Here is a 24,415-nt window from a genome sequence, read left to right on the forward strand (position 1 = left end):
ATACATTGGTAGCTCTTGCAGTTCTTCTGGCTGATCTTCACTCCAAAATCGACAATTCTGCTTATTTACGTACCCATTGATCCAAAAATGAGCTTCGTCGCTGAACACAATTTTTCCATAAAAAAGAGGATCTCCGGCCAACTTTCCAAGAGTCCATTCACCAAAAATTCTGCGTTGCGGTAGATCGTTCGGCTTCAATTCTTGCATTAGCTGTATTTTGAAAGGCTTCACACTTAAATTCTTTCGCAAAATTTTCCACGTTGTTGAGTAACAGAGGCCCAATTGTTGCGAACGGCGGCGAATCGATAACTGATGGTCATCATTAACACTGGCCGATACAGCTGCGATATTTTCTTCAGTTCGCACTCTACGTAAGCGTGTTGTAAATTTGGTTCTAAATTTAGTCACAATATATTGCAATAGCTCGAATAGCCGCTTCAGTGGGTCGATTAAACTGACCATAAAATGGAAGAAGGCGCGATAAACTTTCTTAACGCATTTTTATAATAAAATTCAATGATTTGCAAGCGTTGTTCGTTTGTAAGACGATTCATGGTTAAATTATAGACCAAACTGAAGATGGTTGACAGTGAAACAAAACACGAAACGTGCGTCAGCTGTTTAAACCAACTGTTTAAAAAGATAATAGCTAAAAAACCACCCTTTATAATACAAAAATTTGTGCACAGTTTTTCGAGTTATGTGCCAAACGTAAGCAAATGTTGATTTACCGTGCCCTAACAGTACCTCAATTATAACCTAGAGCAAATAGACGGATTTCTGTAATTATGGTTTATAATAATACACACTGCATAGGCACATATTTTTATTTATAATACGTCACGCGCACTGAATTCAGTCAACATATCGAGGGCTATCGTAAAATAGATGGAATGAATAGTTTGGATTTGGAGTTCTAGCTTATGAATTAGGGCGGGTTGGTTTAAAAATCGCTCATTGCTCTGTGAAAATCGTATTCTAGGGATCAAAATAAGAAACTTTGCCGAAGGAACCATACCTCTAAAACGAATTCTTATGTCCCCCAATTTGGGTCGAACGAAAACTCCCACTTTGACCCATTTAGAGTACTCCAATCGAGTCCAAATGTATGACCGACCCCCACTAACTTTGGACGGCCGATCCACCCATGCCAGTGGCACACCCCCTGGAACTCCCCTGGGGGGTTCCCCATAGAATCATTTCAAAATATCACCATTTTTGGCCTTTACATGAGAAAAGAAACTAAAAAGTTCGACCCAAATTGGGGGACATGAGAATTCGTTCTAGAGGTATGGTTCCTTCGGCAAAGTTTCTTATTTTGATCCCTAGAATATGATTTTCACAGAGCAATGGGCGATTTTTTTGCCTCCCCACAAATCGACCCGGCCTGTTATGCATAATATTTCTTAATTTTTTTTAACATCAGGCAATACATCTTTGTACTTTATCTGGTGAACCATTTTTAAAAACAGAATGCACACTACAAGAAAAACTCTATGCAATCTGATGTAAGCAATGAATTAATTAACAAGATAAAATCAATAAAGATGTAAATAAGCAAGGAGAATTCGCTTAATGTACAAATTCCAATTTGGCATATTAAACCGTGAACGAAGAAAAAAATCAAATCGGCAGTTCTAATATCTCCACATCTCAAGAATGATAAAATAAAAGTTTGCGCCTTCTGAATTCGCTGCGACGTCATATACCGGGAATATACTAGCATGTGAAGAGGAGGAGTAGGCGAAAGCAATATAAACTGCCAAATACAGGAATGCTAATATTCGACAGACCCATCTGGCAACCCTGTATCTTTTGACAAAGACGTCAGATCGCTTAATAACATACCGCGTTGGAAGCGTCAGTCCAAGCAGATTTTTACCATGGAACAGTACATGCCACGCGACGCTCCCAAATTGTTGAAATTTACATTCAACAAAAGAAGTCAATTGCGAAAACTCAACGTGCGTATAAAAAATTTAATAATTTGAAAAGTGTGCCTTCTAAGAATACCATTAAACGTGTGTACTAAAGGTTTTCGACTTGTGATGCTCTTTCTAATCCAAAGAGGCCAAATCAAAACCGACCAAGGCGATCGGATGAGAATATTGCTCTTGTACGGGCCAGTGTTGAGACGTCGCCAAGGACATCCCAAAATCGCCGTTCTCAGCAGTTGGGCATTGCTCGGACCACTTTACAACGAATTATCCGCATTGATTTGCATTTATTTCCGCATAAGATTCAATTGACGCAAGGATTGTTGCCTGCGGACAAGTCTCGTCGATTGGAATGGGCACAAATACTTTCTTCACACGGCGTAATCGGTTAAAACGCCCACAACTGTATTTTGAGGTATTTTTGTAATTCGTCTTTTCACAAATTAACATGCCGCACTTAGTTCTCATTAAATTCTTTTGTTTAAATGTCACCAAGCCGTTCACTGAATTTTTACAAGCATATACTATCTCTTCCGTTTGTTTGTTTTATATTATTACGAAAAATAAAGTAACGGCTTCCGGAAGGCGTCACCTTCTGTATTCTATTCGCCTTTACTATCTCTTGCAAATACATTTCGGTTTTACCCTATCGTTGACATCGGCGCTCGTGTTAAAAATACAACTCTAAACCATAATTTATGATTCATAACTAAAAATATATATTTCCTTATTTATAAAAATTCTAAATATATGAACAACTATTCATAACTCAATGATTGAAAATTTTTATATCATTTTCAGGCTTGTCAAAAAACGCAACGGGAAAAAATTAATTTACATTACATTTGCGATGAAAAGGGTAATGTCAAATGTCTGCCCGGATGGCAGGGTGACCTGTGTCAAGTGCCGCAGTGCCGAAAAGGATGCGACCCAATGAATGGTAAGATGAAATTGGCAAATCTAAAAATAAATCAAGGAGTACCATAATTACAATAAATTGATGAACACAATAAAAATAGGTTTATTTGAATAAAAACAAGTGCAGCAGTATCAGGAAATGAGTGGAATTAAACGAATAAAACCACATGGCAAGCAAATAAATACATTTTTGGACATTTCTGCTTTTGCAAATTGTTAAAGCTCATTTCCCAAATTCATGCTCTGTGCGCCAAAATTAAGGCATGTAGTATACTCGTATATATGTATAGACCTACTTATAAATTTAGTTCCAAAAATAAATATTTAATATCACAGATGCCATTTGTTTCGCTTGACAATTTTTTAGCTGCACGTCTACAACATTCACGCGAGCAACTAAAGTTGAAAGAGTTTAAAGAGAAACTAACTGTTAAGAGATGTATAAAAAAGAACATTTAAGTAACTTGGTAACTTTTTTAGAGTGTATTTTTCGGAAAAAAAATTTACACATATGAAATTCAGAGTGGCACCGAGAAAAAGTTGGTGGAAGAATTGCTGCCTACTTTAAGGCGAGCGATATTTTCGCCGGATACTTTGGTTAATCACCATTTACAAGAGCGATTTTTGTTTGTTGAAACGCTTAGAAAAAATCGCCTCATGTAAATGTAGCCTGAGACAAAAAGGTTTTGCTATGTCAATGTTATCAACAACGCCCAAAATTCATTACAGAGAGTACAAATGTCGGTTCATTTATAGAGAATAGTACACATCTTAAACTCTCCGCCATAAACTCTTAATCATATACAAAACTTTTTTACTGGTATTAGTCTGGCTTCATGGCAGGCTTGTGAAAATGGGCTCCTTATATTTTTGACTAATGAGGACAAAAGCTGCTTGAGTCACGGTATCAGGAAACTAGTTTCAGATGGGACAAAAGTTATCGAACAAAATTATGTATATCTGCTATAAATCAGATAATTTTAATAGTGCCAATTTTACCTTCGAAATAAAGCGAAAAAATACTCAGATATCATCAGCATAAGCGAGCAGCATGACTCTTTTATAGAAAATATTGCCGGAGATGCCGATATTGGCGATGCGAATAGTTTTCTTCATCACCAAGTTGAACAAGTCACTTGATAAGGAATCCCTTTGTCTGAATCTCCGCTATGTTTCATATGACTCGGAAAGATCTTTTCAAATACTCACTGCGCTGGTAATATTTATTAGAGTCATCCTACAAAGCCGGATGAGCTTTGCGAGAATACCAAATTCAGACATGGCGATATACAGCTGATCCGTTATCATACTCTCTAATTCAGCTTTGTTATCAACGAAAAGGTGGTGAGTGTGAATCTGCTTCTTTTAAGTACTCTCCAGGACTTGGCGTAATGTGAATATTTGGTCGAAACCACAGGTCTGAAACCATACTGATAAGGCCCAATCATTTTGTGATGAAGGGTTTTTGTCTTTTACAAAGTACGCTTGAAAGGCTCTTTTATGTCCCCTTTCTTGTAGATTAGACAGAGCACGCTGAGATGCCAGTCGCTGAGTATGACAACAGTTCAGCAAGACAAGGCCCTCATTAAAAAAAGTAAGCGTGACCCTTTTTAGTACTATCCAGCGGTTACGCTGGAAATAAATGAATATTTCAAGCAGACTTGTGCGAAGGCGTTTTAATAAAAATGGACTTGTCAGCAGAAACACACCGCTACTGTCGAAAAACAAATGTCATCAAAAAAATATTATGTATCTAAATTGCACCGCTGTATGAAAAATGCAACACCTATGAATTTTTTAAAACGTATTCAACTTTTTGAATAGATTTATTTATTACACCGCGTTACACACATTCTGTCCTATGAACCAAATATACTTTTTCGGAAAGGGGATAAAAAATAAAAATACACGTGTATCGGAGATTTTCATGTACACGTCACAATTTATTTTTGCGTTTGTAAGCATTTGTGTCAGTATCGCGACAAATAGACCAACAGTATTCGCCAAGCATATGCGTAATGTCTTGTCCTTTAAAGCGCTTTTCAATAGCCGCAATGTCCTGATGGAACCTTTCGCCATGTTCATCGCTACAAGCTCCTAAATCAATCTAAATGATTGTGAAGGAAATGGATCTTTAGCGACATTAATATGCCCATTTCGCCATATGCCGAAATCATTTCTGCAACAATATTATTATAATTGTGAGCTCGTTTGTTGCCAAGAAACTGCTCAATAACGGCAACTGTGCTTTTCCATGCACGTTGTTCGATAGCATTCAATTTTGATGAAAATTCATAACTTGCAACTATTTTTTTTATCTGCGGACCACTGAAAACACCTTAAATTATACACATCATTAAAAAAATAAAGTTACTAAAAGCCTTCGTAAAAAAAATACCTGCATGAATCTTTGCGCCGCTCAGTTTCGGAAAAATATTGCGCAAACTTGCAATCGCCTCGCCCTCACGATCCAGTTTTTGAACAAAATTTGATACGACACCGAACTTAATGTGTAGTGATGGCAAAATGATTTGAGATGGCTGCACTAATGGTAGATTTTCTATACTTTCTACGCCTACTTTGTAGCATGTGCGCGGCTTCCACTTAAATTCAGTGTAATGCTGATCTCTTTTGCGACCTTCCCATGTACACAAAAAGCACTGGTGGGTTGGAAATCCACGCTTAACACCCATGAGTAATCCGACCACTTTTAGATCGCAGCATATTTTCCAATTATGCTCTTGGCAGTTTATCAGCTGTAATATTAATTCCATGCCTTCGTATGTTTCTTTGAGGTTGGTGGCATATGCGATCGGGACAGCTGGATATTTGTTACCGATATGAAGCAGGTAAGCTTTAAGGCTGTTGACTGATGTATCGATGAAAAGTCGCCACTCCTCTGAAATATGAGGGTAACCAATTTTTTCAAACATCGAATCACAACAATAAGCCAGGTTTTTTTCCCGATCTTCGTGCAATTTAAAAAATTCGTCATATGGAATACCACTACGTCGATCATGAGCAGCTGTTATTTTAAAGTCAGCCGCCACTATATTCCACTGCTTAAAACGTGATGCAAAGAGCTCGGCTGCTCTCTTTGACAAATTTCCTTCTCGTACAAGGTCATTGAAGTCGGCTTGCGTTACTAAATGCGGCACTGCAGTCCCAAGTTCACTGGGTGTTGGTACAAATTCCGATACTTCTGGTTCCCCGCATCTCGCATTCGATGCAAGAAATGTTGATAGCATTGTTGGCGCTACTGTTGGTTCTCCATCCCTTAATTCGGGAATATCATCAAAAATCTCGATTGAAGCCGCTATACGTTCTTCTGGTGAGTACAGAACCGCTGGAATAACCGATTCTACATTAGCGTAGCGAATTTTGTTGCGGCGAAAGTATTGGTAACCTTTAGTTTGAGTAAAAGTTACGCAAAAGTAGCACATTTCACTGCAGTGCTCCGTACGTGGTAGCCGAAAATTTAGAAAATTTTTTTTTTTTTTTTTAGAAACAAAAAATTCAAGAAAATCTGAGAATTGATAACATTTTTTTTTAATTTTACATAATAAAAACATTTCCACGAGTCTGCCTGCAGAAATTCAGCGCGATTGGATCACGGAAAAAGGGTTAAAAATTGATCCAAAGTTTTTCACACAGGCGGACTACGAGCTCTATATTTTATACATAAAAAAAAAAAATTCTGACGTGTACATGAAAATCGCCGATACACGTGTAAATTTATTTTTTCTCCCCTTTCTGAAAAAGTATATTTGGTTCATAGGACAGAAAAAAAGTTCGTTTTTGTAACGCAGTGTTAATGATAAACCTTCTAAAACAAAGAACTTCATCACAGAACGTTTCCCTTTCACTCTGCTGTTTCCATTGTAAAAGATACACTAACACGTTAACTACAAACGACCTGTAACAAAAATTGAACTAATAATATAATAAAAATGTTTATGTATTCAAATGAAATATGAAATAATAAAATGGCGCATACATTTTGATCATTGGTGTTACTTTCAATACTTTTCAAATAAGCTAGCTCTTGCTTTTAAATTTACTTGGGGTTAAGAATACGTCACATTTTAGAAAAATCGAAAGCAGTTTCTTCACAATGAAAAGTCCATTATTTGCCCATTGAGATCACTCATACGCCGCGTCATTCAGTACAATATGAACATTTAAAACACTCTGTGCACAAAATAGCTCTTATTTATAGTTTGCAGTTTATGCATGTAGTACAATGTTATTGTTGTAGCAACAATATTCTCATACTTCATGTACGTACCAACGACACCTTACACATTTTTCCTTTTATGCAGTATCTTTATAAGTATCCTCGTTTGAATACGACAATTGTATGGGAGTTAAATGTATAAATTTTGTTGTAAGATGAAATTCAAGTATTCAGAAAATATGCCTGTTTTTTCTAACTACCCCATTTCATAGTTTCGTTCTGGTTTTTAAAATTTATCAACCCAACTTTCCACGGCATTATTGAAGATTTCTGGTTCTATCTCAGACGATCTTCATTTTAAGGTGGCAAGTTCTTCTCTACGTATATCTTAATCTCCGATTAAGCTGCGCTTTACTTAATTTCGGAATGACCAAGATTTCAAGCAAGAAAATTCTATCAAAATAACATCAGATTCCCTATTAATAAACCAAATTATTTTCTGCTTGAACTATTTTTTTCACAAGTTTCAACAATTCCTTTTCTTAGCTTTTCCCACATGCAAGTAATCAATTTTATCGTTTTTCATTGTTATTTATTATCGTAAATGTGCGGGTATAACCACTTTGGTTGGTATCGGTATTGACCAATTATTAATATCAAACTCAACTGCAGACTTCTTCAGGCTTATTTAGGCTTATCACAGAATACACACCTCGATGCACGCAAATCTACACTAACCAAAACATTTTACTTGTAAACACACAAATGAAAAGATTTGTATTCATTTCAGGCTACTGCCAACGTCCGGACGAGTGTCGCTGTCGCATCGGTTACACAGGAGAATTTTGTGAACGCTGCATACCACTGCCAGGCTGTCAACATGGCTACTGCAACCGGCCATTCGAATGCATCTGCAAACCTGGTTGGGATGGTCTCTTTTGTACCGAACGTAAGTAAATATAATATATGTATGTGTGTTCGCTAAAATTTCTCATATTCAAGCAAAATTTATGTAGGTCTTTAGCAGATCATTCATTCTTACAAACACAAATGTAGATATAACAACAAAAGTGAATACGGCTACTTGCTTTTTAAAGCCGCTCCAATCTCAATTGCATTTTATTTCGGTGCTGTTTTTGTTTGTTTCTAGCAACCTGCCGTTCGGGCTGTCATAGTACACGCGGCTACTGTGAGGCACCTGGTGAGTGTCGCTGTCGTCTAGGCTGGGCGGGCCGCACCTGTAGTGATTGCGCCGTGTTGCCCGGCTGCCAACATGGCACATGTCAAAAGCCACTCGAATGCAATTGCCTGCCAGGCTATACTGGACTGTTGTGCCAAACAGGTGAGGACAAACTCGGAGTGCGGGTGTGTGGTTTAAGTGAGAATTAATTGAAAAATTCCGTAGCTGATCAATTTCCAAAGAAAATAGTTGTAGTAACGGGTGATCAATTAAGAGGAGTTTTTTTTCATTTTCGTTTTTTTACAGATCGCGCGCGAGTTGTGGCAAACTGTCATCGTGGATTTGTTGAACAGCGTTTGGCATTTCATCATGCAAAGACTCACACCGCAACAACGTCTACAAATTGTTCAACTGTATTATGAAAATCAGCGTTCTGTGACAAATGTTTTTCGTGCGCTTAGACCGCATTATGGTCAACATAATCGGCCTGCCTTAAACACTATTCGACATACCATCAACCAATTTGAATCCGAATATTCATTGGTGGATAATTCTCGACCAAATAGACCACGTCGAGCAAGAAGCATTGAGAATATAGCGGCAGTAGCAGAGAGTGTACGTAAAAACCGCGATGAATCGATTCGGCACCGTTTTCAGCAACTTGGACTGTCGTATGGAACAACTTGGTCAATTTTACGGAAGGATCTTCATTTAAAAGCATACAAAATACAGCCTGTACAAGAACTAAAGCCAAATGACCTTCCTGCACGTCACCGTTTTGCTGATTGGGCTCTTGAAAAGATTGAAGAAGATCCGCTGTTTTGAAGCAAAATTTTGTTCAGCGATGAGGCGCATTTCTGGCTCAATGGTTACGTCAATACGCAAAATTCCCGTATTTGGGATGAAGAGCAACCAGAACAGGTTCAAGAGCTACCTTTACACCCAGAGAAAACAACGGTCTGGTGTGGTTTATGGGCTGGTGGAATCATCGGTCCATATTTTTTCAAAAATGATGATGGCCGCAACGTAACTGTGAATGGTGCTCGCTACCGTACCATGATATCGGACTTTTTGCTACCTGAAATTGAATCTAATGATCTCTACGACATTTGGTTTCAACAAGACGGAGCCACTTGCCATACAGCTCGTGAAACAATGACTTTATTGAGAAGTCATTTCGGAGAGCAGCTGATTTCACGTTTAGGACCTGTGAGTTGGCCACCAAGATCTTGTGATATCACACCTTTGGACTTTTTTCTTTGGGGATTCGTGAAGTCCAAGGTCTATGCTGATAAACCAGCTACGATTGAAGCTCTGGAAGCCAACATTACACGTGTTATTCACGACATGCCAGTCGAAATGAAAATTGGACCTTCAGAATGGACCACCATAAGCGTAGTTGCGGCCAACATTTGAATGAAGTCATATTCAAAAAGTAAATGTCAAAGAATGTCCTTTCAAATGATAAATAAAGGTTTTGAACATAATTTACATTTTTGTTTTTTTTTTTAACTATTGAAAAAAGCACCTCATGATTGATCACCCGTTATTAGTAAATGTGTCTGCTTGAGGTTGTCGGTATGATATCCACTTTTTAAGATTTATAGAATTTTTGAAAGCATTGATTTTTAATCTCTATATTTTATGTAACTCGTAGAGTCCAAATAAATAAGCTAGGTATTTGAGAATAATACTAGATTCTAGGCCAAAGTGAAATATCAATTTCGAGATGAAGTTGAAGACGATGCGCATTGGCTTCGCCAAAAATAAACCTTAGGTTGAGCATAACCATGGTTGAGGATCGTCACTCTACTCAAGCTACCTATGCCTACCTGGCATATGAAACCAAAGGAACATTCCACAGGAAGAAGAGGGCACTGGTACTTACTATTATTATTTATTTTTTTTTTATAAAATTAACTTAAAGAGTAAATCTTAAAAGCAAGTAAATTTTACAAGTAAGGCCATGGCATCGACGCCTACAATATTTATTATTTATTATCTACTATGTTATGCACAGGTTCTTTGAAACTTTTTCTCCATAGTTAAATGCATGAAAAAGGGAAGTTCTTAGGTCTGTAAGTAAGATGTCTCCAAAAGAAGAATCCAACGTATTTCCGAATACAAAAATGATGCCATCCCTTTGCCGCTACTTTGTTAATGGCGAATTAGACAATTGAGTGGCGTTAATACAGAAAATAAACAAACATTTGTGTGCAAACATAAGCTCGTGAAATATATAATATGAGCGCACTACTCATGCAATCATTCTAGGCTTTCCACTTACTTTTGCTTCCCCTTCTTTTCGTTTTTTACTTTCTGTACCCGCGTCATGACCTTTGGTATGGCTCAATTTTGTATTCGTCATTCTTGCTTTATTACACCTGTTATAAATTATAGTTATATGTATATAACTTATATATTATGTAAGTTGTTATGCAACACTGCTTACACCTTATTACTTAGGTAACACTGGCAAATTATGCAACTCTGTATAGAAATGAAAGGATTAAATAAAGCAGTGCAGTTTTAGATGGAAAGCGCGTCGGTCTCACTTATTTCAATTCGGTCTCACTTATTTCAATTCGGTCTCACTTATTTCAATTGGCGACGAGGAAAAAACTGTGTATGAGTAATGTCGAACGACAGCGAAGTTTTAAAAAAACTCTTAAGCGAACAGAAAGAGTTCGCGAAAAATTTGCTTGAACAGCAAAATAAGTGGATGAAGGCGCTGCTTGAAAAGCAAGCAGATGGTACAACTTCTACCATAGTGCCTTCATTCCCGAAGTTTGCCAAAGACCAGCAGACATGGGAGTCATATTTGGAACAACTCAACCAACATTTTAGTGCATACGGTGTCAATTGTGCGGAAAAGAAAAAATCATTCTTCTTGTCGTGGATTGGTGCAGAAGTCTTTGAACTTCTAAAAAATCTTTTTGGAAGTACTAAATTGCAAGAACAAACATTCAAAGAATTAACGGAAAAGTTAACAGAACATTTCCAGTCAAGGCGACACATCATCGCAGCACGTTACGATTTTTTTAAACGGGACATGAAGCCGCACCAATCTTACAGAGAGTATGTAGCCGAACTTCGTGGTCTTGCAAGAGAGTGTCAGTTCGTGTGCTCCGCAATTAACTGCTCTCACACATACATCGATGAGATGATCCGCGACCAACTCATCACGCATACACCACACGACGCTGTCCGCTCCGCTTCGCTTCAAAAATTACAACCTACCCTTGCCGACGTCATGCTCATAGCTGAGTCGTTTGAAGCAACAACAAAAACAGTACAAGCAATCAAAGAAGAAGTGAGTGAAAAAGAAATTCCAGTTAACGCTGTGAATGTTCAAAAAACAAACGCAAATTGCATTACCGGGAATTTGTCAAAATTTAAATCTTGCTCGGGTTGTGGCAGTTCTCATTCGCGACAAAGCTGCAAATTCAGCGCAATATGTAACAAATGTGGTAAAAAAGGCCATATAGTGCAAGTGTGTATGAGTAAACAAAGCAAAAACTTCCATGAGAACAAAAATAAAAACAAAAAAGCAAATCAACATATTCACAATATCGATACAGTGCACAGTGTAACAGGAGTTGTAAAAGCAGAAAATAATAAAAACTACATTAACTTGCAAATTTTCGGAAAAATTATAAAATTTCAAATGGATTCAGGTGCTACAATTTCGGTGATGAACTTAAATACATATAAACAAATAAATAGCCCAAAACTTCGCGCAACTAAAAGAATTTTATACGGGTTCGGTGAAAAGCATATTCCAGTGCTGGGTGAACTGTGTGCAACTGTGAAATGTGGTAGCAAAATAAAACAAGTCGATATTGTGGTAGCTAACGTTGAGAGTGGTGACAATCTTTTTGGTGTGGATTTGTTCAAACAATTTGGGTTTGAAATAAAGCAAATTTCAAAAATCACCCAGAAAGAAGTGAAACAAGTGGACGCGCTTTGTGAGAAGTATAGTGAGGTGTTTACTCCAGCACTTGGCACAATAAAAAATTTCAAAGCTACCGTGCAGTTAAAAGCAAACGCAACGCCTAAGTTTTTCAAAAGCCGGAAAATGCCATTTTCGCAAATGTCTGCGTTCAAAAAAGAAGCAGAAAGACTTACAAACGCCGGAATTTGGAAACCAATCAGGTTTTCGCAATGGGCATCGCCTATAGTACTTGTACCTAAACCTGATGGGTCAGTACGTATATGCGGTGATTTTAAACAAGCTGTCAACGCGCAAATAGATATAGAGCAATATCCATTGCCTACACGTGAAAGTCTATTTCACGCAATTCGCTGCGGTCAAAACTTTTCTAAGATTGATCTTAAGGACGCGTATCTGCAGATGGAGCTAGACGATGATTCAAAAGCAATCATGGTAGTCAACACGCCGTTGGGGCTATATCAGTATCAACGTCTTCCGTATGGAATAGCCAGCGCGCCAGCAATTTTTCAAAGGTATCTCGAGCAACTTATACAAGGCATCAAAGGGTGTGGCAATTATCTTGATGACATCATCATCACAGCGCCAACATTCGATGAGCACATGCAACGCGTCGAAAACATTCTCCAAGTTCTTCAAAGCAACGGTATTAAATGCAAACAGCAAAAGTGTTTTTTTCTCCAGGAAAAGATCGAGTATCTGGGTCGACAAATCAGCGCAGGTGGAATTTTGCCAGACGAATCCGGCCTGGTAGCGGTAAGAGATCTTAAGCCACTAAAAAACATCAAGCAGGTCGAAGCATTCATGGGTAAGGTTAACTATTACCATAATTTTATACCAAACTTCTCCCAGATATCTGCCCCTATCAATATGCTACGCCGAAAAAACGTCCCATTTACGTGGGGCCCAAAACAACAACAAGCGTTCATATCACTTAAGGAGCATATTCTTAACGCTACGCAACTTGCGCACTACGACGAGCAATTACCTCTAGTGCTTGCCACTGATGCTTCATCTTATGGCATTGGTGCAGTGCTTTCGCACACCTATCCTGATGGCAGTGAGCGGCCAATCGCTTTTGCATCAAAGACGCTTGACAAACATCAAGTTCGATACAGCCAAATAGAAAAAGAAGGCTTATCTATCATTTTTGGGGTTAAACGGTTTCACCAATATCTTTATGGTAGACCATTCACGTTAATAACTGACCACAAACCGCTGGTTAGCATATTTAACCCAAGCAGCCAATTACCAACAATGACGTCACATCGGTTGCAACGCTGGGCCATAACGCTCATGTCATATAAGTACGATGTCAAATATCGCAAAACTACTGAAAATGGAAATGCAGACGCGCTATCACGACTACCGCTAGGGCCTGATGGAGAATTCGACAAACAAGAAGCCTGTTTAAACGTTAAAACAATTAATACGCCGATAGATCCAGACGTTATTTTAAAGCACGCCGGGAAAGATGCCATTCTACGCCGAGTTACAGCCTTTGTAAAAAATGTGTGGCCAGAAAAGCTACCTCCTCAAGACTCTGATCTTCGTTCATTTTTCAATAGGAAAAATTCTTTGACAATAATTAACAATCTTCTATGTTTTCAAGCGGAACATACCCGTGTAGTTATTCCAGCATCTTTGAAACAACAAGTTCTTCAATTACTTCATGATGGTCACTGGGGTACATCCAGGATGAAACAATTAGCCAGACAACACGTATGGTGGGTGGACATCGACAACGATATTGCCAAGCTCGCTGCAAAGTGCGACATATGCAAAGCTGTAAACCCTGCTCCAGCACGAGAATACGAAGGTTGGCCTGAACCAAACCATCCATGGGAAAGGGTCCACGTCGACTTTGCAGGCCCGTTTTTCGGTTCTATGTGGCTCATTTGTGTGGATGCATTCTCGCAATTTCCATTCATTGCTCAACTGACGACTACAACTACAGCTGATACAATTTCTGCGCTAGCTGCAATTTTCGCTATCGAAGGAATTCCAAACACTCTCGTAAGTGACAACGGTCCACAGCTCACATCAGAGGAGTTTAAGACTTTCTGCGCTCATCTGGGTATTAAGCACTTAACTAGCGCACCGTTCCATCCGGCATCTAACGGTCTTGCTGAAAGATTTGTTAGGACGTTCAAATCCGCCGTGAAGAAAAACGTTGACGACGGACTACAGCTAAGAGCAGCTGTAACAAAGTACCTATCGACATATCGTTCCATGCCTAACGCTGAGGGAAAATCGCCTGCCGAAATTCTACATGGCAGACCGGTACGAACTTTGTTAAGCCAGATTTTCGAGACATCGACGGTAAAAACAAAAGATGGAGCACGAAAAAGCAAGTTCTGCATAAACGAACCGATCTTCGCTCGAAACTACGCTAAAGGGGAAAAGTGGTTACAAGGCATAATTACAAGGCAACTCGGAAAAATGCTCTACGTCGTGAAGACTTCCTACGGGTACTTGAAACGACATGTAAACCAACTTAAATCCAGGGTTAGCACCAACGTAAGTTCTCAAGAAGAATCAGATTTGGTAACTTGGGTTCCGAAAGCAGACGACTCTACATCGACACCTGACGAACCGAACGGGCAGCCTATGGAAGATGGCTCATCACAAGGTGATCTCCAACTTCGCAGAAGTGCACGTACTCGACAGAATATTAATCGCTATGAAGCGAAAGATTTTCGTAAATAATCGTAAAATGTTGCTTTGTATTATTTTGTATACCAATGAATTTTTGTATTGTATACAGTTATATTAAGTTATCTTTTATGTACTCATTTTCTTTCAGGGTGAAGTAGTGTTATAAATTATAGTTATATGTATATAACTTATATATTATGTAAGTTGTTATGCAACACTGCTTACACCTTATTACTTAGGTAACACTGGCAAATTATGCAACTCTGTATAGAAATGAAAGGATTAAATAAAGCAGTGCAGTTTTAGATGGAAAGCGCGTCGGTCTCACTTATTTCAATTTGGTCTCACTTATTTCAATTCGGTCTCACTTATTTCAACACCTACTCCACGAGCTTGACTTAATGGGATTCCTAGATAATTAGAAATTACTCTTTAATGATCTCAAATAGGAACGAATTACGTCACAATATGGGAATGCTGAAAATTTACTTACTGCACAGTTGTCCGGTATTTATAAGAAAACGGAAGTCCTCCACCCACAAGTCTCCATATGATTTCTTCGAACATAATCTACACAGCAGATTAAAACTTATCAACAGCTCTGGGTGCTTGTAAAAGAAATCCATTATTTTTGCGCAAATAGTTTAAAACTGTTTTATGGTCGATGGTCAGCTTCGATTATTTCGACATTTTTTTAACATCAAAAATGACTAAACGGAATTGACGAAACCAAAATTGTGATTAATTAGCTGTTCAGTATCGGCAACATAAGCATCATTCACAATTTCGCATTTATCAAAGAAAAACTGTAAAATGTACCGAATTTTCTCTTTGTTGACTTCCATTGTTCCCTTTAACTAACAACGGAGTGGAACAAACAAAAAGCATCAAAAGCATTGTTTAGTATTAAATGTCACCTTGACAACGAGCCTAAACTTTAAATTGTTGATCGATATTTTACGAAATTTTACGAAATATCGATCACTACAGCAATCTACCGAGAAAATAATATATTATATTTCTTTTTCCTCAAACTAATATTACCAGGGTTAGGATTTAAAGGCAGCAAACATTTGAAAATAGGCAAAATGAGTTTTCAAAAAAGGCAAAAAAAAGGCATTTATTTTTCAATTTTATAAATATGTACACTCTTTTACGTACAGTTAAATATATTTAAAAATATATAAAGAGGTTGACTATGATTTTTCGCCTTTGCCATCATAGTAGGACAGTGCCTCTAAATGCATTTTAAAATTTTCGGGCAATAACCTCATGCGATTATCACGAAGCATTGATTTGAATGAACTAAAGCTCCTCTCGACATCCACAGACACTAATGGTGCCCAATTCTCCACCTCGTTTGTGGTTATATTTTCTGGCCATGCTACCGACACTTCACCATTCAGAATCCCGGCAATTTTTTTTATCACTTGCAGACCTTGATTCGCTTGAAATACCATGTTAAATTTTTCCAATATTGTTGTAGCTACTGGCCCTCTGGCCTGTTTTAAATTGTGTTCTATATTCTGCAGTACATCCAATACATTATTTATTGGCTCGCCTAAATATTAATTATTAAAAAACCAATCTTAGTATATACCAGCGTAATCCACTACTAATTCGTAGACCGTGCATTTTTCAACTCAATATTTATTAGTGCCGTTTTCGCCATCTTCAGTTAACGCTAACTGGCACCTTATCTGGCAGATCACCGACGATTTCTGTCAAATATAGTGCCACTTAGCGTTAACTGAAGATGGTGAAAGCGGTCGTTATGTAATTTCGTTTTAATTTCAATATTAAAAGTAGAAAATCGGTATAAATCTACGTTCTGAAATCCAACTTTTAAGTCACTTAAAATCGTCCTGAAATAAAAATGTGTTCTGCACTTGAAAATATTGAAATTAAAACGATTTTATATAAATAGTCCGTAAGACAATGCATGATGAACAAGTTAAGAGCGGATTGAACTAGTACAGGGTTGGCCATATTTAACTGACCCATTGAGTAACCCTATAACTTTTTACTGTAATTTGAAATCTAAGGTTTACGTCAACAAGCCAAAGACACTAGGCGCACTTAAGGCCAATATCCGACGGGAAATAGCCGCCATATCGGCCGAGACGCTGGCCAAAACTATGGAAAACGCCGAAAAACGGGCACATTACGCTATACGAGCTAAGGGCGACCACTTGCGCGATATCATATTCAAAAAGTGATGTAAACGAATCTCCTTGAACTAAATTAAATGTTTTTCACAATCAAACACAAAAAAATGTTTCTTTTTCCATATTTTTTTAATAATCACATGGGTCAGTTTAAGATGGCCAACCCTGTACATATCCAAATACGTGCTAAGGGCGACCACTTGCGCGATATCATATTCAAAAAGTGATGTAAACGAATCTCCTTGAACTAAATTAAATGTTTTTCACAATGAAACACAAAAAAATGTTTCTTTTTCCATATTTTTTTAATAATCACATGGGTCAGTTTAAGATGGCCAACCCTGTATATAAAAGTATGTAAATATGTTTAGGTGTAAAAGTAACCTCTTTTCTGAAGAATTTCGAATGAATTTCTCTCGCCTACTATAAACCCAAAGTTATCCTGAATATAAGCCAAGTCCGCTCGAATTCCCTTGTTTGAAAACAATTTCTTTGCAAAAATAACGCAAGCCGCATCGTCATTGAGACCAGCAACAATATCTTTGATTCCGTTAAAATTTTTCGCATAATATGATACTGCCTCCAACCAAGTTTCCCAGCGTGTCAAGACCTTTAAAAAGGCCAAATTTTTTAATCATTTATACATACATGGATTTAAAAAAAAAACTTACTGGTTGAGGTGGTAGAGGTAGATCTGGTTGCTTTTGTTGAAATAATCGAATTCTTGTTGGGCTTTTTCAAAATATTTTCTCCATATTTGCAACTAAGGAATCAACTGGCAGAACTGGCTTCGCAGTTTTTCACATAGCCTGTGAACTCCGTGCGCAACTCATGTAATATGAATCATTCGTAGATAAAATAACTGAAGCCCAACTACGCTTTTTTTCATATATGGTGCAGCGTCTGTAACAAATATCAGCACTTTATCCCGTTTTACATCTTCTGGTCATAGAATTACTAAGGCATCATCAAAGAGTTTAGCAATTTCCGAAGCGTTTACCTTTTGTATTACTTCCGATGTTAGAAGAAAACCTCGGCCACTTTGCCGTAAAGGACTGACAATGACATTGCAAACGATTCTGCCTGCTTTGTCCGTAGTCTCATCAATTGACACAAAAATGCTACTGTTTCCAATGTGCGACCGTATTTCTTCCAAAACATTTTCATAAATTTCTTTTAAGTAGTACTTCCGCATAGTCGATTGATCAGGAACTTTTTTCTGGACATATTTTTTCATAAACGACCTGAACTCTTTATGATTGGCTTTTATCAAAGGTATATCGCAGGCTACCATCTTTTTGGTGAGATCTCTGAAAAACTCGTTTGATGTGGCATTATTTAAAAATGAAGTTATAGATTGTGCCTTCGGAGCCAGTTTCAATATCGCCACTTTTTTGTGTTTTTCCGATTGAAGATGATGTCTTTTGTCGTGATTTACTTTTATTCCACAGCATGAACAAATGAGAATCTTTTCGTCAGTCGAAAGTATGTCTTCCCCAAATTCTTTTATATAGCCGCGGATTTTCACGGAATTATAAGAATGTGCCTTAAGCATTTTAAATTATCGCAAATATTTAAGTCACGAAGAAAATTAACGCACGATTTTGAAAATGTCAAGTTTTATCTACAAAAAAAAAATAAACTTATCATATCGCAAGCTGAAGAAGGAATAGCAATTAGCTGAAGAGTAGAGAGCAGTGTTGTAAAACAAAAAAGCTGTGCCAAATCCAAGGTACTTTGTCAGGTTTTAAATATAAAAAGGCAAGAAAAAGGTAAAGCACCTAGAAAAGGCGGAAAAAGGCGATAAAATCAAAAAAGGCACAAGAAAGGCAAAATAAAAATTTATATTTTGTATAAAAAAGAGGTTGTCTGTAAAGTCGGTTTACTGACGATAGTTTAACGTGATAACGTCATAAGAAAATACTGATTGAATGGTTGCATTTTTCAAAAGAAAATTTTAATTTTATTTGTTTGATAGATATTTTGTATGGATATAGAAAATAAGTTAACATTAAGGGGTTATACGCAGTTATGAAGCAAATAAAAGACGGGTTGTCAAGGATTTATCCTGAAGAAACTTCAGAATATTTTATATTAATTTGAAAATTTTTGGCGGTTATAAAAGCATCCTTCAAGAACGTAACAAAATTTTTTATTTATGAAAATGTTGATTATAGAGCGCGCTGCAGGCGATTTCTGGAACCTCCTTTAAAAAAAGACGATTTACGATGTACATCGTAACTCAGGATTGGATTATCTGAAATCAAAAAACCAAACAAATTTTGTTAATATATTAGATTATCTAGTAATTAATCGTTCGGCTAATCAAAATAGTGAATTTTCACAAAATGGCAGCTTTTAAAAGAAATGATTTCGATTTTTACGTTAAAATTTGGCCGTAAATTGATTATAAAATGGAAAATAAGTATCAGATTTACAAAAGGAACGATTAATTACTAGAAAATGTGTCTTTAAAGATTGAGTTAAAACGGTTGACCGATCAAACAAGCCGTTTTCGAGATATCGTGTAAACCAACTTGAAAAATACCGTTTTGAAAAAAACACGTTTAAAGTTTCAATACCTACCTTAAAACGTGCCGAGGCATCTCTACATATTTAGGTATAACTCCGAAAGTATTGCTTAGATCTACTTCAAATTTCGTGCGTATACTTTTGAATATATGTACATTACAAAAATGCAATAAAAAATCGATTTTTTTGAAAGTCATAACTTCGTATAACCCCTTAACATAACATAATATAATATTTAACATAACATAATATAATATTTAACATAACATAACATAACATAACATAACATAACATAACATAACATAACATAACATAACATAACATAACATAACATAACATAACATAACATAACATAACATAACATAACATAACATAACATAACATAACATAACATAACATAACATAACATAACATAACATAACATAACATAACATAACATAACATAACATAACATAACATAACATAACATAACATAACATAACATAACATAACATAACATAACATAACATAACATAACATAACATAACATAACATAACATAACATAACATAACATAACATAACATAACATAACATAACATAACATAACATGCTGTTCAAGCAAGGTAACGACGCATGAGCAAGATAAAAACGCATTTTTTGGTGCGTGCAGCCTGTTAAATCGAATTATAAGACGTTATCACGTCAAAAGATGTCAAACGCGTAATTCTTGATTTCGTTAACAGATAGGATCACGCAGACAAAATAGGCAAATGCCTTAAAATCCTAACCCTGAATATTACAGTTTTAGTTTTATAGAAAGTTTTTCATAACATAATCGCCACAATTACAAATTAATAATGGAGTAAACAGGAATTGGTAGTAAAGAAAATCTGTTTGTCGAAACTTAAACTTACACCCAATACGATAGGGTTGCCTTTTTCTGGAAATATTTAATCATGAAATTCGTTGTAAATTTTAGATTGATCTTTTGTTGCCAGCTCCTAACCATATATTAGCCTAGCATTACATCCAAATGACTATCTACGAAGACTTGTCGCAATAATTTGTTTCCAAATGTTTCATTCTCACAAAGCCACCAATATTGAACTCAATTAATAAACGGACATCGAGTACGATCAACGGTTGGTTTCAATTCTTGTTCCAACTGCCAAGGTTTTGGTCATTGTATATATGTATGCATAAGCACTTCGCAAAGTTTCTTGAATTTTTGATATTGTTTCACAAATGGAGCGAACTACATGTGACTTTTATGATGTTTATGGTTTGGCAATATTTTTATCAAAAACAATTCTTCTGTAACACCAGATTATGTTAGTTTCGTACAGAAGTGTAACGGTTCGTGTGACCTTGTGTGTATATCTAGCCGTAAGAAAGTTTGTGGCTTTCTGTTGTTTATATTTATTCATTGTTTTTCACTGTTTTCATTACTCTTGTTTAGCTATTTGTGCAACGGGCTGTCACAAGCAGCGAGGCTACTGTGCCAAGCCGGGCGAATGCCGGTGAGTTTCTGCGCCGAAAATGGCTTCAAAACAAAACATATTGAATTACTGTGATACCACTTTTTGTGGATGTTACTTGATACTCGGCTTGTTTTTGCTTGCAGCTGCAAAGTTGGTTGGACAGGACCAAATTGTGACCAATGTTTTCCCTATCCAGGCTGTGTGAATGGCGATTGTGAACGGCCATGGGAGTGCAATTGTAAACCTGGCTGGGGTGGCATGCTGTGCGATGAAAGTGAGTAGAATAAAATATAACAACCAATAATTGCACCAGAAGCAGTAATAAACTCAGGCGAAAACATTAAAATTCTTTAATTTTCATGCACTTTTATTGCCATTTTTTTGCTACTTTACAGAGCTGACGTACTGCGATGAACATCCGAATACGTGCGAAAATGAAGGGCGTTGCATACCGTTCACCAAGGATGATGGCAGTTATCGCTGCGAATGCAAAAAAGGGTATTTGGGTAAAAATTGCGAGATTTTAGATGAGTTTATGTTGACTTCAACGTCAGCACCGCACATCACACCGCCACCAATGCCCAGTTGGGCAGCTGAAATGGAAAATAATGACGATGACATGGATGGCACTGATGTGGGCAATTTTAATGACGGCGGTGATCACCAGCTGGGGAATAAAGTAGAACCCACAAATAATGCGGTAATGACAGCAACAACTGCAGCAAGTCCAACAACGGCAGCAACAACATCATCAATAGCCGACAATTTTACAGCCATCAGTGTAAGCACAAAGCCAGCACAAGCTCAACCACAATTCAATAGAGAAACTGCATCAACTGTGCTCACCGTTGACAAGTTGACGAATATAAATGACATTAAGTCCACATTGGCCAACGATTTTAATAATACTAAGCCACCAACATCTACTACAGAAGGTAATGTTGCACAATTGCCATCGACAAGAAATACGTCTGATGTAGTAGCTGCAAAAATTACAAAAACAGCAGATACTCATTTGAATTTAATTAATGCAACAGCAGTCACTTTGAAGTCGCACGATGCATCAGTGCCCAGCCGAGAGACAGAAGAAAATAGTACAATGAAAAGCACCTATTTACCTCCCAATCAACACACCAGCACTTCTTCACCATACGCGCTAGCGGCCTTCTCAAGCCCTATACCCATTCCCTTGCACTTTCTCGAGCCAACCACTCATAATCAAGTCACTCATACAGTGGCTGCGGTAAATTCGAATTTAGCAACTCCTTCCGCTACTAATGCGGCTAATGAAGGTGCTAACGGTGATGAATATGAGGAGAGCGATGACGATGATGACAACGAGGAAGACGATGATGGTGATGATGACGATGACGATGAGGACGAGGACGAGGACGAGGATGATGAAGACCAATTAATACCAGATGTGCTCAATAGTGTTGCATAGCAGATAATCAGTTCTGGTAACGGTGGCGAATGTTTCAACTGTTTAACGCCGTTTGATTTCATTTAATTACTCATTGTAGTGGTTATTTGAGAACATACGTCAAATATATACCCGTATTTATAGGAACATATGTACATATATGTATGTGTGTAGATACAAGTAATATTTATTCCTCAATTAGTAACGTTTGCAATCCGATGGAAGCACGAATGACCTTTGTATTACGAAATGTCATAGGCACTTCGATTTTGAAATTATTTATTGCACCTTTAGTAGATAGTGAAATATACAAAAAATAATTATAAGAAAAGTATCTATTTCTGTATTTATTTAAAAAGTGTATTCAATAAGCCCTTTACAAGGAACAATAATAACTTTTTACAATCAGCAGGATTTATTCAATAAGTGCAAGCGATAATTGATGAGGCCCCTTCAAAATCACTGAGGGCTTTTGCTTAGGAGCGAAGGAGCTTAATGTTTCTGAGGGTATTATCCGTCGAATTATTCAAGAAGGTGTCCAGAAGATGATCCTGCGTTATGCGCAAAGACAGTTTATGTCGAAGCAAACAGGAGAACAGCAAGTTATCCGATCAAAACAACTTGTAAACAAAATTAAAACCATTGAAGCGCCTGAGCAGTTATGGTTTTTTTCTGACGAAAAAAATATTGACCAAGACAGATGGCAAATAGCAGATGGTTATGTTCCAATCCTACATTCCAATCGTGTTGTCATGTACATGAAGTGTCGTGGCACTGTTATGGTTTTAGGTTCTGTGAGCAACATTAATCCAGGTTCTGGAGACAACAGTGAAACCCGGGATTGATAGCGTACGTGGTTCAGCAAAGCTCTGCTTCTTCATACATAGCGATGGCGAAACAGGATTGGGTGGCTGAAAATTCCCATGACAGATGCAAACTTTTTTCGATGTTTAAAGAAGTCTAAGAACAAGCACTCCATAGTTCCAGGACATCAATGACGTTTTGAAGCTCAAGTGCGTAATCTAGTTTCGAAATTCTGGGAAATAATTTTAAATAATCACCATAGATGAAGAATTTCGCGACACGAAACCAGCTACTTATGTCATTTATAAACAAAACAAAAAATAGCGGTCCTAGTATACTCTCTTGAGGAACAACAGATGAAACGAAGAAAGGTTCATAAGAAATGTCTTTTATATAAGTATGACTTAATCCGATTTAGAAACACAGAATAAAAGCGCATACAAGACAACTTAAGAATTAGTAAAGAATGCGAAACTTTATCAAAAGCTTTAGAGAAATCAGTATAGACGCAATCAAGCTGAAACCCAACAAAAAAAGACGAAATGCAGTATTTACTAAAAACAGCAGGATTCGAAACTGTACATCGTTTAGAAAAAAGCCATGCTGGTTTGGCGAATTCAGAAATGTTTACGCAAAATACGTCTTATTTTTAATGATACTCTCATAGAGTTTCGACACAGTAGATAGCTTAGAAATAAGTCTATTACCAACATTCTTACTGCCACCGTTATGAATTGAGCTAATTGAGATAAATATATATATATAAAATATTGATGTCCAATCATCTATGAAAGTTCCCGAATATTTAGACAAATTAAAAATTATTTGTAAGGATACAATTAAGGCGGGACCGTTTTTCAAAGAACTGAAAGCCCATCAATAACTGTTTTGCTAGACGCTTTAAGATTGTTAATTGGCGGCCGCCGCACACTGGGGATTTAGCGGAAGAAAGTCAAATTTGCAACATACCACCTATGCAATGTTTAATGGTATTTCTAAATTCCAGAATAGAACCAAAAATAAAATCAAAAAGAATTACTAAACTCCGACTTACAGTTTTTTTTTATAGATATGTCAAAAGTATAATTTTTTTATAGTATTGAACTGACTAAGAAAAAACTTCAAAGCCCAAGGTGTTTTTTTTTTCCTTTTGCTTGAGCCGACTTCCAATTTTTTATTTTTCATTTAGGGTACGATATTTTTAT

General features: G+C 37.0%; 1 protein-coding gene across 1 annotated transcript in view; it reads left to right on the forward strand.

Moving 5' to 3' along the window:
• The window catches only part of LOC129239399 (protein eyes shut), a 31,984-nt gene extending 9,355 nt beyond the window's left edge, over positions 1 to 22,629 (forward strand). The window contains exons 2-7 of the mRNA XM_054874865.1: positions 2,739 to 2,877; positions 7,823 to 7,981; positions 8,183 to 8,374; positions 20,962 to 21,022; positions 21,127 to 21,257; positions 21,379 to 22,629. Coding sequence (XP_054730840.1) covers positions 2,739 to 2,877; positions 7,823 to 7,981; positions 8,183 to 8,374; positions 20,962 to 21,022; positions 21,127 to 21,257; positions 21,379 to 22,427 — 1,731 coding nt within the window. The 3' untranslated portion in view covers positions 22,428 to 22,629. The remainder of the gene's footprint in view (positions 1 to 2,738; positions 2,878 to 7,822; positions 7,982 to 8,182; positions 8,375 to 20,961; positions 21,023 to 21,126; positions 21,258 to 21,378) is intronic.
• The last annotated feature ends 1,786 nt before the right edge of the window (positions 22,630 to 24,415 follow it).

The sequence above is a fragment of the Anastrepha obliqua genome, chromosome 2 (assembly GCF_027943255.1).
Source record: "Anastrepha obliqua isolate idAnaObli1 chromosome 2, idAnaObli1_1.0, whole genome shotgun sequence".
In the NCBI taxonomy this organism is placed as follows: Eukaryota; Metazoa; Arthropoda; class Insecta; order Diptera; family Tephritidae; genus Anastrepha; species Anastrepha obliqua.